General features: G+C 45.4%; 2 protein-coding genes across 2 annotated transcripts in view; one reads left to right on the forward strand and one right to left on the reverse strand.

Moving 5' to 3' along the window:
* The window catches only part of LOC143106699 (sphingomyelin phosphodiesterase 4-like), a 91,151-nt gene that overhangs the window by 45,189 nt on the left and 30,055 nt on the right, over positions 1–15,907 (forward strand). The gene's annotated exons all lie outside the window — the stretch shown is intronic.
* Positions 4,473–14,654, reverse strand: LOC143106395 (G2/M phase-specific E3 ubiquitin-protein ligase-like). Its single transcript, XM_076270667.1, has 6 exons — positions 14,452–14,654; positions 11,274–11,614; positions 11,008–11,189; positions 10,698–10,870; positions 5,135–5,349; positions 4,473–4,711 (listed from the first exon to the last, which is right to left on the reverse strand). The coding sequence occupies exons 1-6, from the start codon at positions 14,652–14,654 to the stop codon at positions 4,473–4,475; spliced, it is 1,353 nt and encodes a 450-aa protein (XP_076126782.1).

Consider the following 15,907-nt stretch of genomic DNA (forward strand, 5'->3'; position numbering starts at 1 on the left):
TGGCCTGAAGATTGCTGCCACAGAGGCTTTTAGGGTGCGTGAGAAGAATTGTGAGTTTTTTTCACCGTAGCGCAGTTGCGAACACAGTTTTGAAAGAGAAGCAAAGTTTGCTGGGGCTTCCACGCAACAAGCTCAAAGCAGACGTGAAAACCCGATGGAATAGTTCTTTAGAGATGTTGGAGCGATTTATTGAACAACAAGCTGCGGTGATGGCGACACTTCTCGACAAGAAAGTCAGAAAAGGCTTGTGTGACGTGCACACACTGTGAAAGTGATCTCTTGGCTGCCGAACAAATGGTGAGTCTGCTAGCCCCGCAAAAGGCTGCTACCACTCTGATGTGCGAGGAGAAGCAACCTACTGTGTCCATCGTCACACCTCTCCGAATGAAGTTGTTGACGCATTTCAAATATGCACTGGGTGACTCCCCCTTAATCAAAGACATGAAACGACTCATGTCTGATGATCTTAGAGAGCGATATGTGAACGAAGAACCATTCTTCCTTCGAGCAACTGCTTTGGACCCCCAATTCAATGTCGGACTGGCAGCACAACAAGTACCCCAAGGAGTCCAAAGAGGTAAAACGGCTTAACAGGGCAGTAGCAGAATTCATCTGTCTGAATCAGGTCCCAGTTTATATAGTGGAAAAAGCTGGGTTCAGAGACCTTATGCAAAATCTCGACAAAAGGTATGACATCACATCCAGGAATTTCTTCATGTACAATGAAATTCCCAAGATGTACAATGAAACACGATCGATAATCAGTGCACAACTTAGGCCTACACCAAATACATTTTTCACCTGCACCACAGATCTCTGGACCAGCAGAACTGTGGACACTTACAGTACATGGCTGTATCAGTCCAGTTCACTACACAGTCCTGGGAGATGCAGTCCTGGTGTTTAGGGTGCTCTGCATTGTATTCTGATCACCACACAGCAGACACTCTAAAGGAAGCCCTGGAGGAAATTATCACAGATTCCTGGGGGCTAGATATGGCCAATTTGGCTGGAATTAGACAACAGATAATGCGTCAAACTATGGATACTATGTTTTGGGCACAATCTGCATTTGACAGTGAACAAAGCCATAGATATTGATCGTGTGGCAAGCTGTCTGACCAGGCTCTGTAAGACTGTGTCAGTCTTCTCCAGATCAAACAAGATGTCTAGACTGCTCAAAGACAAACCCCCCGATGGGGTTCCACCTATGACATGGTGGAACGATTTTGTGAGCAGCCGCAAGCTGTCTCTGCTGTTCTGGCTGAGGACCGGAAGATGTGGCACCTGATGCCCAGGGACACAGACATGACTACTTTAGAAATAGTGAGGGATGTCCTGACTCCCCTCAGTGACTTCACTGATGCCCTGAGTGGAGAGAAAGAAACCGCCATATCTTCTATGGGAGGCCAAACAATTCAAAAGCTTAAGCAAAAAAGGACACCACCCATCCAGCTGGACGGAGCTAGCGACCCCACTGGGCAGCGCGGCGCTATCCGTTCGAACTAAGTTTATGCAAAACAGGACACCACCCATCCAGCTGAACGTAGCAGCTGGATACAGTCTATGGGCATACATATATGTGACATTGCTGGCATAATTTAGAGGTAACGTTAGCCTAGCAATGTAGCCTAAACTTTGGCATTAGCATAATAGATACAAAAATAAAACACCCGCAGGTAGATGTGAGCCCAGGTCAACCATTTAAAGAAGCATTTTGCAACATTTTGGTTAAATTCCAGGTATCGACTTTCTAGTGACCAGATATCCCAGTTCAGAGAGAGTGCCATGTCATAGGCCTCAATTGCTGACTGCTTGGGCATCAGCGTTGCAACCCTTTTCCGAAGAAGACGTGAATTGGGCCTACAGAGCTTTCACTCCATTTCCAATAGCGACCTTGACACCATGATCCGGGAAATTATCGCTTACACTGCAAATGCAGGGGCTAGACTTGTGCAAGGTAAATCTGACAATGTTTTGCACCCTATGTCCTCGGTTAAATGGACCGATTTGCAGAAGACGTCATAAACATTCTAAATCGCTGGTTGCACAAAGCTACATGAAAAGCATAACGTTTGTGTGAGCAAGTACCCCAGATCACAGATAAACCACCAACACTGCATAGGTAACAACAATTGGTATTGCACATGTAGGAATACAACCAAAAAAGTAAAAAGACTCCCATCTGTCAGGTCTATCTAGACCTCCCTCTCACAGAAACCGTATCAACCCTGCCACGGCGGGCTAACAGATTTGAAACAGCATGGCCTACCTTGACGGTTATTGACTGAGGTTGAATGTTCATATCATAATCCATAGTGTCTGCTAGTCTTGTCTGTATTTCCCCAGGTGTGTTTTGAAATAAACGATAGGTCTTTAGCCATAGTTTAACTTCACAAATGCCACAGAGAGGTTATACGAAACAGACGTTTGGTATTTTCTTTGCTTGGACTATCTTCACGAAGACGCATTTGAGAACTTTTTCTCACGATGTGGTCTTTCAATGTGTGACGTAATTTGTCACCATCAAAACCGCTTAATTAGTGTCTGCAATATTTCAAAATAAAAGTGTTTTGTGTAGAGCATAACACCAATGACGTAGTTTTGGAGGGCAAAACTACGTGCATTTCCCCTTGGCAAACAGATATTATCCTCTAGAATGATAGATAGATAGATACTTTAAAAGAAACTATAAAAGAATGACCCATTTATGTGGTTTTCCCCCTTTTTTGTAAACAAGGAAGTATAATGGCAAGGGGTCTTTCCATACAAAGGTGGAGAGTGCGGGAAAGACTAAGTGCAGTTGACCCAATAGGCACAATGTTGCGACGGCGACATGCCATTAGGAGAAGGGTCTACAGTGTCAGAGGCCCCAACCATCTATGGTTAGTTACATATCATCGTAAGCATTAACTTCATGGAGTACACAAAGGGAACATAATGCCAGTCATGTTAGCAATTCAATGATTCCAACATGTATTGAGTAGTTACTATAACATTCTTTTATCTTTCAATTACAGGCATATAGACTCCAACCATAAATTAATCTCTTGGAGATTTGTTTTCCATGGCTGTATTGATGGCTACAGTAGAACAGTATTCTACCTTGAGTGCTGCACAGACAACCGAGCCTCGACTGTTCTAGGTTTTTTTCAAAGAGGTGTTGCCCGGTTTGGTTTGCCCCAAAGAGTTAGAGGTGACAGAGGGGGAGAGAATAGGGATGTGGCAAGATTTATGGTTACTCATAGAGGTATTGACCGGGGGAGCTTCATTGCGGGAAGAAGCGTGCATAATCAGAGGATCGAGCGTCTCTGGGGGGATGTAAATAGGGTTGTGTCTGACTTCTATAGACAACTTTTCCAGTACATGGAGCATGTTGGCATTCTGGACTCACATGATGAAGGACATGTGTGGGCACTACATTATGTTTATCTGGGTAGAATACAGCGTTCCTGTCAGGAGTTTGTCGGGCAGTGGAATCACCATAGACTAAGAACCGAAGGGCATATGTCTCCACTGGCTCTGTGGCACACAGGCATGATGGGACAGCCAAACACCCTTGACATACCTAGCGAAATGGAATGGTATGGTGTGGATTACGAGAGAAGGAATGTTGATGTCTGTTTAGGTAATGAAAGTGTACAGATCATAGTACCCCGAAGTACTGTAGATGTACGGCAGTTAAACATAACATATTTGCAGGCCAATATCAACCCTCTTTTGAATGACGGGAACCATGGGATTGAACATTACTTGCATGTCTTAGAATATATATCACAAACACAGCATCCATAAATAACCATACATTTGTTTGAATCGTGTCATCCTGTTTTGCAGTGTGTTAAACTGTCAGTCTCACCTTTTGAGTGAAATAGTATGAATATGGAAGGATAATGTTGTATTTTGATTACTGTGACTGAAATAGTAGTTGATCTGTAACATAAGCACTCTATAATGTTAAAGTTGTACATGTTAACATTGTATGTCATGCATTAACATCAGCGATTGTGCAGAAAATCACACTTGTTTAGGATTGAGACTGCACCTTTACTGTAATTGAATCATCAAATAAGCAAAATAGATAGCATCAGACACTTAAGTTTGTTTTATGTTATATGTTTAATTCATGAACTGAATTATTTGCCACTGTCAGGTGTGTCCAAGGTCAGGGCAAAAGCTACGTACAGATAAGCCAAAACTGATGCAGCTGGAACTAAGAAAGCGCATTATCTTTCGACACAATACAACAAAATATATAAAACAAGGCAGGGACTATTTTACACTCCATCTAGAAAATAATTTAACACGGGGGAAGGAGAACATCGGTGTAAAAGTTACTAAACATTTAACATATTAAACAGAGTAATGTGGCGCTGTGCATCAAATCGAGAGCAAAAAAAAATCATATAAAAATTATCAAAATACAAAGTTAAGAACATTGTCTGATTTGACACAAAATATTACAACGGCACTTATTCCATGCCAAACCCTTGTGTATTTGTTAAGGCAAACTCTATGTTGGTTCTGAAGTCAGTGTATGTGTTGTGAATTGGTAGGCGTAAGCAGTTAATGCAAGTATTTGCTATAGGGAACCGCCCATTCCCATCGTGCAGAAATTCTACAGAAGGACTGGGAGAAAATCCAACTGGAGGCACATCATTGCTTCCTGTAGCAAAAACAAGGATGTCTCCCAACTTCTTTGGTCCTTCCTCTAGAAACACATGTATAAGATAACATAAGATAACACAGAGTAATTATTACAAACATTATAGACCTGACAAATAAAATGCTTACACACACATAAGAATAGAAAACATGATGAATGGTGTTCACTGATTGTGTTGTAACCACTTGGCTCGGGGTGAGCACGACAAGTGGAGACCACACCAAAGTGTATTTTAAGCAAAAGTATATTTGTTAAATGAGATATTTACAAAGTCAGCATATGTAAGGCAAAGCAAACTGTCATGTAGGTCAGCATGTGGATGTGTAGTGCAAAAAAGTACCACGGTAGAGTTGGGGCGTCACAATTGTAACTGTAATGGACCATTGAAATTGTATTCAAATAACTATCTGTGATCCCCCATGTTTTCCTACATGTGCCATAGTGAATACATAGTGAACACATGTTTACCTTCAGTATCCTGTAGGAAATCCCTCCAAAAGGTCACAATTTGACACTCAACATTTCGTCTGTTGCTTCCTTCCACTGACCATTGGATTTCAAACAAGTCATCCAACTTGTCCGCAGTTAAATGAACAGGTTGGTGGCAAAGGATGGGATGGAATGCTTGTGGATGTTCTTGTATTTTCGAAAGTATGCCCAAGGTCTTCAGTCCATCTCGGAATCTGAAAACCAGAACCACACAAAGATTATGTTTTCTCACCAACATCACTCAACATGAGCATTACTATCACCACACAGACTCATATTGTAATGACTACAGAAGGGACCCAGGTGCGAGGAGCAAAGGAGTTTTAATAGCGACAGTACAAAGGGGTGATCCACAGACGTAAGTCAATACAATACAGTCCAAGTTCGGTAACACAGGCAGGCAGGGAAAAAATAGGCAAAAGTGTCCAAAACACGATCCAAAGGGCAGATCAGAATACACGGTCCAAGTTGATGCACAGGTTGTTCAGAAAATAGAAGCGTCAATCCAAAAATACAGAATCCAGAAATCACAGTCGGGAAAACTATCTAGGTCATACACGGATTTATCCAAAATACATAGAATCACGGCTTAGTTCGTTATACGAGTCGCAAACAATACCTCACACTGAGGCCAGCCAGGAGAGTCTCTAAAATAGTCTACGGCTCATTAGTTCATTACTTGCAGGTGTTAAAACTCCGGTGAGCCCGGTCGGCTCTGGAGGGGGCGTGGTCGCTGTGACTGCTCTCCCCGTGACAGCAGCGGCAGAGGGCGCAGCTCCGATGTTACAGTATCCCCCTCTCCACGGGAGACCCCCGACGACCTCTGGCTAGAGGGGCGACCCCGGCAACGAGGGGCAGGTCGGCTCGGGTGCGTTTGATGAAACTCTGCAGTCAGCGTAGGGTCCAGGATGTTTCGAGCCCGTTCCCACGACTGCTCTTCGGGCCCATACCCCTCCCAGTCAATCAGATACTCTAGATGCCCCCCGCGTCTTCTAGAGTCCAGGATGGCCCGAACGGAGTAGGCAGGTTCCCCACCCACCACCAGCGGGGCCGGGGCACCGGAAGCTTTGGAGGGTGGGTGCATCGGGCTGTAGTGCACTGGTTTAAGTAGCGACACATGAAAGGTGGGAGAGATCCGGTATCTGGACGGCAACTGTAGGCGATAACAGACAGGATTAATTTTCTTTAATATTTTAAACGGTCCTATGTAGCGGGGACTCAACTTGTGACATGGAAGGCGTAGTCGTATGTCTCTTGTTGATAACCACACTCGTTGCCCAGGTTGAAGGTTCAAGTTGGGACGGCGGCGTCTGTCGGCAAAGCGTTTTTGCGAGCGGATAGCTCTCCCCAGATGTGTGTTCGCAGATTCCCAGACTTGGCCGCTCCGCTTGAACCAGTCATCAATGGCTGGTACATCCGTAGGTGACGTCTCCCACGGAAACAGTGGGGGCTGATAACCTAACACACATTGGAAAGGGGATAGTCGCAGCAATGATACAATGAATTTTGCGCATATTCTGCCCAACTAAGAAACCTGCTCCAGTCACTTTGGTTGCGACCACAGTACTGTCGGAGATACCTCCCGATCTCCTGGTTCAGTCTCTCAGTCTGCCCATTGCTTTGTGGGTGATAGCCCGACGTAAGACTGATGGACACCTGGAGACGTTCACAAAAGGCTCGCCACACGCGAGAGGTGAATTGAGGCCCTCTGTCCGACACAATGTCCTCTGGAATTCCATAAAGGCGAAATACATGGTTAAACAGACACTCAGCCATTACGACGGCATTCGGGAGACCAGAGAGGGGAATGAGCCGGCACATCTTTGAGAAACGATCAATCACTACAAGAACAGTATTGAATCCATTAGACAGCGGTAGGTCTGTAATAAAGTCTACACTAATGTGTGACCAAGGGCGATTTGGTATAGGTAAAGGTTCCAACATACCTTGGGGTAACTGGCGAGGTGATTTAGACTGGGCGCACACAGGGCACGACATCACGTAATCCTTCACATCCTCACGTAAGGAAGGCCACCAGTACTTCCGAGAGACCAGCTCAATCGTCCGTGATATGCCGGGATGTCCTGACGCAAGAGAGGTGTGTACCCATCGCATCAACTGGGGTCGAGTGATTGCCGGTACGTATGACTTCCGGGCTGGGGTGTCGTCTGGGGCCGGTTCTGCTCGTAGCGCGTTGCGGATGGCATCTTCAATTTCCCATCGGACAGGCGCGGCAACGCAGGCAGGCCGCAGAATGGGCTCGGATGCGTCGCGTGATTGTTCAGCATTAAATCTCAGAGAAAGAGCATCGGCCTTACCATTCTTTGATCCTGGACGGTACGTCACGACAAAATTAAATCGAGTGAAAAACAAGGCCCATCGCGCTTGTCTGGAGTTCAATCTCCTCACCTCCCTCAGGTATTCTAGATTGCGATGATCAGTGAGCACAATGAACGGGTGAGAGGCTCCCTCTAGCCAGTGTCGCCATTCTTAGAGTGCCAGTTTAATAGCAAGGAGTTCCCTATTCCCTACATCGTAATTCTGTTCCGCGGGGGATAATTTGTGGGAAAAATATGCGCAGGGGAACAATTTCGCTGGAGTCCCGTGCCTTTGCGATAGGACGGCTCCCACCCCTACTTCAGAGGCGTCTACCTCTACCACAAAGGGATGGGATGGATCTGGCTGTTTGAGGATCGGGGCCGAGCAAAACAGTTCCTTCAGGTGATCAAAGGCCCCCTGTGCGTCAACGTTCCACTTCAAACTCTTCTTTCCCTTCCCCAGCAGAGCAGTCATCGGCGCCGCCACTGTGCTGAAGCTCCTCACGAACCGGCGGTAGAAGTTTGCGAACCCCAAGAACTGTTGCAGTGCCTTGATCGTCCGCGGCACAGTCCACTGTTGCACAGCTGCCACCTTACGGTCATCCATGCGCACTCCATCGGGTCCCAGCACGTACCCAAGGAATGCGATATCGGTCTTGTGGAATTCGCATTTTTCAGCCTTGGCAAACAGCTGGTGGTCCCGGAGGCGTTGGAGCACCTGGCGGACATGTCGGATATGCGTAAGTATATCAGGTGAGTAAATCATGACGTCATCAATATAAATAACTACGAATTTACCCAACATGTCTCTGAATATCTCATTCATGAACGATTGGAAGACACTGGGAGCGTTCGATAGCCCATATGGCATAACTAAATATTCGTAGTGTCCCCGATTGGTGATGAATGCAGTCTTCCATTCATCCCCGGGTCTGATCCTAATCAAATTATATGCACTACGGAGGTCCAATTTCGAGAAAATCGTTGCCGTGCGCAGCTGTTCCAGGGCAGCGGGGATCAAAGGCAGCGGATAGCGGAATTTGACCGTACTAGAGTTAAGGGACCGATAATCAATACAGGGCCTTAGACCGCCGTCTTTTTTCTCCACAAAAAAAAACCCAGAAGCTGCAGGGGAGGTGGACGGTCTAATGAACCCCTGACTCATAGCTTCGTCGATGTACACTTCCATAGCTTCTGTTTCTGGGATTGTTAACGGGTATACTCGACTTCGGGGCAACGGGGCCCCCGGCAATAACTCAATGGCACAGTCCCATTTACGGTGCGGTGGCAATTTGGTGGCTTTAACCTTAAAAAAATACATCCGCAAACTCCTGGTATACAGAAGGCACGTCCTCAAAATTAAGAGTGGCTGGACTTTCGATTGATGTTGAACGGCAGGGGAGTGATAGACAAGCTGTAAAGCACTCAGTGCCCCAGGATATGATTTCGCCAGACCTCCAGGAAATTACAGGGTTATGTTGCTGAAGCCAGGGATGGCCTAACACTAAACAATCCTTGGGGGAATTGGTGATTAATAATTGTGTCTGCTCTGTGTGGATGGCCCCAACCATGAGCTGTAATGGAATAGTTTGGTGTGTTATCTGCCCTGTTCCCATAGGCTGGCCGTCAAGTGCGTGAATCGTGAGTGGAGGTTCTATGCATTGGATGGGGATTCCCAGTTTCATCACTAACGTTGCGTCGATGAAGTTTCCAGCAGCACCGGAGTCAATTAATGCTGGAAGAGAGTGAGAGATCGATGTGACAATAATCTCTGAGTTGTCTCTGAGAAACATTGTGAAGAAATCTTGCGCTCACCTCCGTTGCCGCTGCAGCATCGCCATCTCGATCAGGTGGACGGACCGGGCAGTAGAGACGCATGTGACCGGAGGCGCCGCAGTAGAGACACAGCCGGAGTTGGAATCGTCGCTGGCGTTCCTCTCGAGTCAGCGGTGCGCGCCCAAGTTGCATCGGCTCAGGGTCGGACTCAGGCCCCGGCGATATAGCGTTAACAAGGCGGCGTCATTCCATCCGCTGCCAGATGAAAGAGTGCGGAACTGGAGCGCGTAGTCCGCTGCGGTGCGCCGACCCTGACGCAGCTCACACAGGAGGCTGCCGATGTCACGGCCAGCAGCTGGATGATCGAACACCTCTCGGAAGCGTGAATGGAAGTCTTGCTCGGATCTCAGCATCGGATGACTTTGACTCCACATCGCCGTGGCCCACTCCCGGGCGCGACCAGAAAGGAGGGAGAGAACAAAGTGAATCTTATCTTGCTCAGTGGTGAATCGCTCACGATAATGAGCCAGATACAAGGAGCACTGCATAAGGAAACCCTTGCACTTCTCTGGATCACCATCATATCTCTCTGGCACGGCGACCAAAGCGGGCGGGTGGCCTGCGCCTCCTCTAGGAGGTGCCAAGAGCGATCTCCGCATCACATCCACCAAGTCCTGCAGCGTACGTTCCTGGCGATCCATGGCCGCACTTACTCCCGCTGGGTCCGTCATTGTGGTGAGGTATTCTGTAATGACTACAGAAGGGACCCAGGTGCGAGGAGCAAAGGAGTTTTAATAGCAACAGTACAAAGGGGTGATCCACAGACGTAAGTCAATACAATACAGTCCAAGTTCGGTAACACAGGCAGGCAGGGAAAAAATAGGCAAAAGTGTCCAAAACACGATCCAAAGGGCAGGCCAGAATACACGGTCCAAGTTGATGCACAGGTTGTTCAGAAAATAGAAGCGTCAATCCAAAAATACAGAATCCAGAAATCACAGTCGGGAAAACTATCTAGGTCATACACGGATTTATCCAAAATACATAGAATCACGGCTTAGTACGTTATACGAGTCGCAAACAATACCTCACACTGAGGCCAGCCAGGAGAGTCTCTAAAATAGTCTACGGCTCATTAGTTCATTACTTGCAGGTGTTAAAACTCCGGTGAGCCCGGTCGGCTCTGGAGGGGGCGTGGTCGCTGTGACTGCTCTCCCCGTGACAGCAGCGGCAGAGGGCGCAGCTCCGATGTCACATATGACACATATCCAGTTAGTCATGTTAGATTACTTCAAGCAAGGCTCACTCTAAAGGACGGAGTAAAGTGAGTGTTTTCTGTGATGAAATAATAATAACTTGATTTGTGAGAATGTTGAAACTTGAAGTACAGTAGAAGTAGTCCTTCCAAAAAAAAAAACCCTGCACATTTCCCTATAGTCACAACACACCTTTCAAATGGTGCACGGACTCTATTTACGACTTGGAAGAGTAGAACATCCTCCACCAGCCTTTCCTTGTGTGACATGTTTGTCAGCTGTCTCAGACAACCTGCATTGGCAAGGTAGTCCTGTAGGGGTCCTGTGGCATTTTTGAGGTCCTCCAGGGTTTCGGACTCTGAAACCTGAAAGACTTGGTTAAACGAGTTACTTACTCATATACACACATACACATTTACAAGTAGAGGATGCTGATATGTTGGCGCCAAACTAAATAAGTTGAATAACACAAATAAATGGAGAAATTACAGTGCAAACTAACCCTTTTCAATTTTTCCCGTAGCTCAAAATCAGCTATATCCTCCAACACAGGTTTGCACCTATCAGGGCCCTTGACAATGCTTTCAAACAGTGTTTTCGACAAGAAATTTGGTGGAGGTCCACCATGGACCAGGCACACAGCAACAGCCCTTCCAGCTACAAAGTACCTGTCTTCCCTAAGAGCTGGAAAAAATAACAAAATAAGATAATAGTGGATGCAAAGTTCTAATGTACAGTACATAAGTGCTTATTTTAAAAAAAATGTACCTGTTGCGTTTAGTGCCAGGTTCAGGTTCCCCTCACTTCCTTCAAACATCTCCGACTGCTGAAGGGCTTTCATAAGCAGCCGTAAAAATTCCCTCCTAGGCCCACCAAGGTCCACAGCCTCTTCGGCCATGCCCCTGTCATCGGAAAATTTGACCATGATCCGGTGATAGAGGTTGTACGTTTGTCGCTGAAATCCTCGGACAGCTCCATCTAACACAGAGGCACGGTTGATGTTGAACCGGCATGTGTTATTGGTCAAAATGGTTTCAGCCAACTCTGTTAGGATTTCCTTTATGGGAATCGTCTCCTTAAGGTCTTCCCCTTCAGATGAATTGCCTTTTCTGAAAAGAAAAAAGTAGGAGCAACTGTAATGCAAAGAGCAGTAATATTGTATTATGACCCAGCTATACCATCCCTATTACAAAATATTATCATTATCAAGTTTTTATAGACACCCACACTTGGTCCTCAATGCTGTCGAGTATTGCAGCAGTAAGATCCTCATCCTCGCTTTCTGTCCCACTTGACAAAATGTCAATGTATGAGGTGTAATCGGTGTCATGCATGCTTGTTGATGGTTGGGCAATAACCATCAAAGAATGGGTGGTAGTTGCATCCGTATTGTGGGAAGGACCACTTAGGCCTGCTGACTCTGTAGGGTATACAGGCTCAATGCTGTCTTCCTCAAAGACAGCAGAGCAGCTGTCTCCTGAGTCATTACTTTCCTCCTTAAAAGAAGAACAAAGTAGAGTAACAATTAAAATATATTCTATTTGTCTGGATAGTCACGCAGGTTCTCAGGAGGATAATACAGATTATAAATGCAATACAATAAAATACAATAATCTTCTAGCAATACAGTTGTGGTTATTGTTGTTACTAGTTATTATTGCAAATTACATAAATGTTGGGATTATGCAGATGCTTTATGTTGTCATACCGGTTGGACGGACTGGATGGATGTGGTTGGACGAACGTAGATGGTCCTGTCCTTAAATAGGAAGCATACCATCTTGCCATCCAAAACTTTCCCATCCTCAAGGGTGGGCCTCACCAGTGTAGTGCATACGGCCTTCACAATCTTTATTCTGTAAAGGATTTTTTTTATTATTATTATATTGTGTGTGGTATGGAGGAAGGTGGGACGTCCTTCACCTCTTTGGGAGATATTCTCCAAATACTGTATTTTAAGTGTGGCCTTTAGTTTGACTCCACATACATCGAGTAGGCATGTTATCAGCGCATCAGGTCCTTAGTGAATAGGGTTCATTGAAAGCGCTACACAAAATACTTTTATTTTGAAATATTGCAAAGACTAATTCAGTGGTTTTGATGACATGTGATGACAAACTACGTCACACATTGAAAGACCACATCATGAGAAAAAGTTCTCAAATGCGTCTTCGTGAAGATAGTCCAAGCAAAGAAAATACCAAACGTCTGTTTCGTATAACCTCTCTGTGGCATTTGTGAAGTTAAACTATGGCTAAAGACCTATCGTTTCTTTCAAAACACACCTGGGGAACTACAGACAAGACTAACAGACACTATGGATTATGATATGAACATTCAACCTCAGTCAATAACCGTCAAGGTAGGCCATGCTGTTTCAAATCTGTTAGCCCGCCGTGGCAGGGTTAGGCTATGGTTTCTTATTTTATTTTTGGTTATATTCCTACCTATGCGATAACTTGTTATTACAGTAGCCTATATAATGCGATTGCCTTGTGTGTTTATATTTTTTTTCGGCTAACATGATGCGTGGTAGCAACGCTTTCTCCTGTAGGCTTAATGGCGGTGTAGCCTATGCAGAACTAGAGTAGAAACTCCCGTTCAGTTTTGCTAGGCTGTGTATGGGGTAAATGGAGGGTGTTCTGGCCAGCAACAGGGCAACAATATGCAGTTGTGGTGGTTTATTAACCAGGTAGGCTACAGTGGGGGGGGGGGACAGGACAGGACAAAAGGAGTAATCCCAAATCTTTTAAACGATTACACTTTTGTAGCAACTACACGCTAAAAACGGTAATGTTAGCGTAGGCTGAGTTGCTCTCCTCTTTCCTGTTTTGGCACTCAAGAGCACAACATGACATTTTTGGGGATCTGGTAACTGGTTCACACCACAGACTGTACACATAGAACAGTCTATGGTTCACACAGCTTCCATTTAGAATGTAATTGTAACGTCTGCTTGCGACCCCCTGTTTTTCGCGGTCTGAGCGCGCGGGTGTGTGAATGTAAATGTGTGTGCGCGAGTGTTTGTGTGTCTCCCGCTCCGTCCCATGTCAAAGAACGTGTCAATCATTTTTGATGAGTTTGTGATTGGGGGGAGGTGTCCGAGGGGTGGGGTCATTGAAGGGAGTTTTAGACGTTAAGTAAAGTTCTGATCAGAGTTGAACAGAAGTAACTAACTGCCCGTTTCTTTAGAGTAGCCTTTTCAATCGCGTTACATTACCGAGTTACTTCCCAAGTCTAGATGGAAATAAAAACTTACTGTGTATATTCGGTAATTTTTGTCCGAAAAAGATGTCGGATATGCGCCAACACCTGTGCCTCATCCCAGTCTTTCTTAAAATTGACCCCGGAGAGGATATGGCCATTCTGACTTAGTTGAAGCCTCAGCTGTCCCCTTGGCACTGTGCCATGGCCAGGTGATGGCAGCAAGCACACTTCTCTTAGAAATGTAGATGCTCCATCACTTCTGACACGTCTTCTGTAGACATGTTGAAAGATACAAAAAAAGTAAATATAGCAACTGATCATTCATATCTATGTGTTATTCAAGACTAGCGTCACTGCTTCGCTAGCAGCTACTAGCTTCAGATTAACATTGGTTACTGGTCTTATTCATATGTCTTTTTCAGTGTGATTTAAAACTTTGAGCTAGCTCGAGCAATACGCTTATGTGATGTCACTAAAAGGCTGATGTCTGGACAAGGGAGTGAAGATTTACTGTTTATTGAACACTTTCAGCATTAACATACAAGGACATTTAGCCTACTGTGCACCGGAATATAATTTAGTTACACACTATCTAGCCTGCTGCTACATATTTAACGTTAACCTTAAGCCTACATTGACACCTACAGGTCATTTATTATATGACAGTCCCACTAACGTTAAAATGTATGCCGGCTATCAGACTTCATAGCAGTCACTTCATAGAAAATAATGGACTTACCTTCTACGGGAGTTTACAGCGCCAGCTGAGGCTTCGCAGGAAAAATTCCTGGCAAACTGAAATCTGGGGGCTCCTCGCTGGAAGATCTGGCATACTTCGTCCACGCATATCTGAGGAGTTGTAGAACTTGCTGCTGATGGTGATCGTGGTGGTTGTGGTGGGGTAAAAGATGACGGCGAGGATAAGGCTGTGTCTAATGACATTAATATGTCATTGTTGTTAAGTATACTCTCGATTACTCGTCGTGCCATCCCCCCTGACATGTCTAATATACAGTATATTCTAATCAATAGCTTATTACCTAATAACGTTCACCAACTAACTTCGAGAGTGACAGTGAGTGACAGCTAACAGCCTCTATATATAGCCTATACGTTGTATTTCTGCTTCCATGGTAACGGAAGTTGACCTGAAGTGGTAGATTCTAAAACGATAACAGATTAGCCTACTCGAACACCATCCTACAACAGGGCTAGTGCTATAGATTAAAAACTGTGTGAATTCATTATGAGTTGTTTTCATTGATAATAATACCGTATCATTTCAGTATAAGTATCTGAGTCGTGATCAGTTTGATGGGAATAGCATGTGACTTTCTACACACATTGAAAACATTGCAATCCTGTTATTGATATTTTAGGCAGAGCGAGATGGTTATAGCGCAACTTGACTAGGTGGTGTCTGTGTTGGCCAACTCGATAGCGCAGTTGTTGGACAACGCGCGATGGTCTCTGGTTAGCGCAACTTGACTAGGCGGTGTCTGTGTTGGCCAACTCTATAGCGCAGTTGTTGGACAGTGCGCGATGGTCTCTGGTTATGTTAGCTCAGATTGAATAGGTGGTGTCGGTCAACTCGATAGCGCAGTTGTAACATTGGACAGCGCGCGATGGTCTTAGGTTAGCGCAGCTTGACTCAATAGCGCGAAGTGCAACTGAATGGGTGGTGTCTGTGTTGGCCAGGCTTTTGATTTGTTTGGCTCGCCATAATTTTCAGTCCTGCCACTCATGTGGAAAATCAAAGCAAAGATGAGGAAGGTGACCACCCCTTTGCCCTAGAAATGAAGAACAAAATTAGAAGAAATTTTGAGAAAAGGTATGATGGTCACAACCTGCAGATGACACTAAACACCTCCACATTCCTTGATTCTAGATTTAAAGGTACTTTTGTAACTATGGAGGAAGATATAAAGATGGAACTGCAATAAGGTGAGGCTGTTCAGCTTCCACCCCACAGTCCAGTGGACCCTAGAGGCGCAGGTGCTGCACCAAAGAAGAATAGGAGAGACTTACAAAGTTTGCTCTGCCGCATAATATCAGAGAAGAACATTCTCCCACACCTGCAACGCCCACAAATAGATTTGGTGTGTGGGTTCACTACAAACAGTTCAGAGAAATCAGAGGATCCCCTGGCCTGGTGGAGTCAGCATGAGGCACAACTGCCCATCCTGGTGTACTTT

This window comes from Alosa pseudoharengus, unplaced genomic scaffold, assembly GCF_046254945.1.
Source record: "Alosa pseudoharengus isolate Yale_2024_CS ecotype anadromous, Long Island Sound unplaced genomic scaffold, YU_APseudo_1.1 YU_APseudo_1.1_scf_6, whole genome shotgun sequence".
NCBI lineage: Eukaryota > Metazoa > Chordata > Actinopteri > Clupeiformes > Clupeidae > Alosa > Alosa pseudoharengus.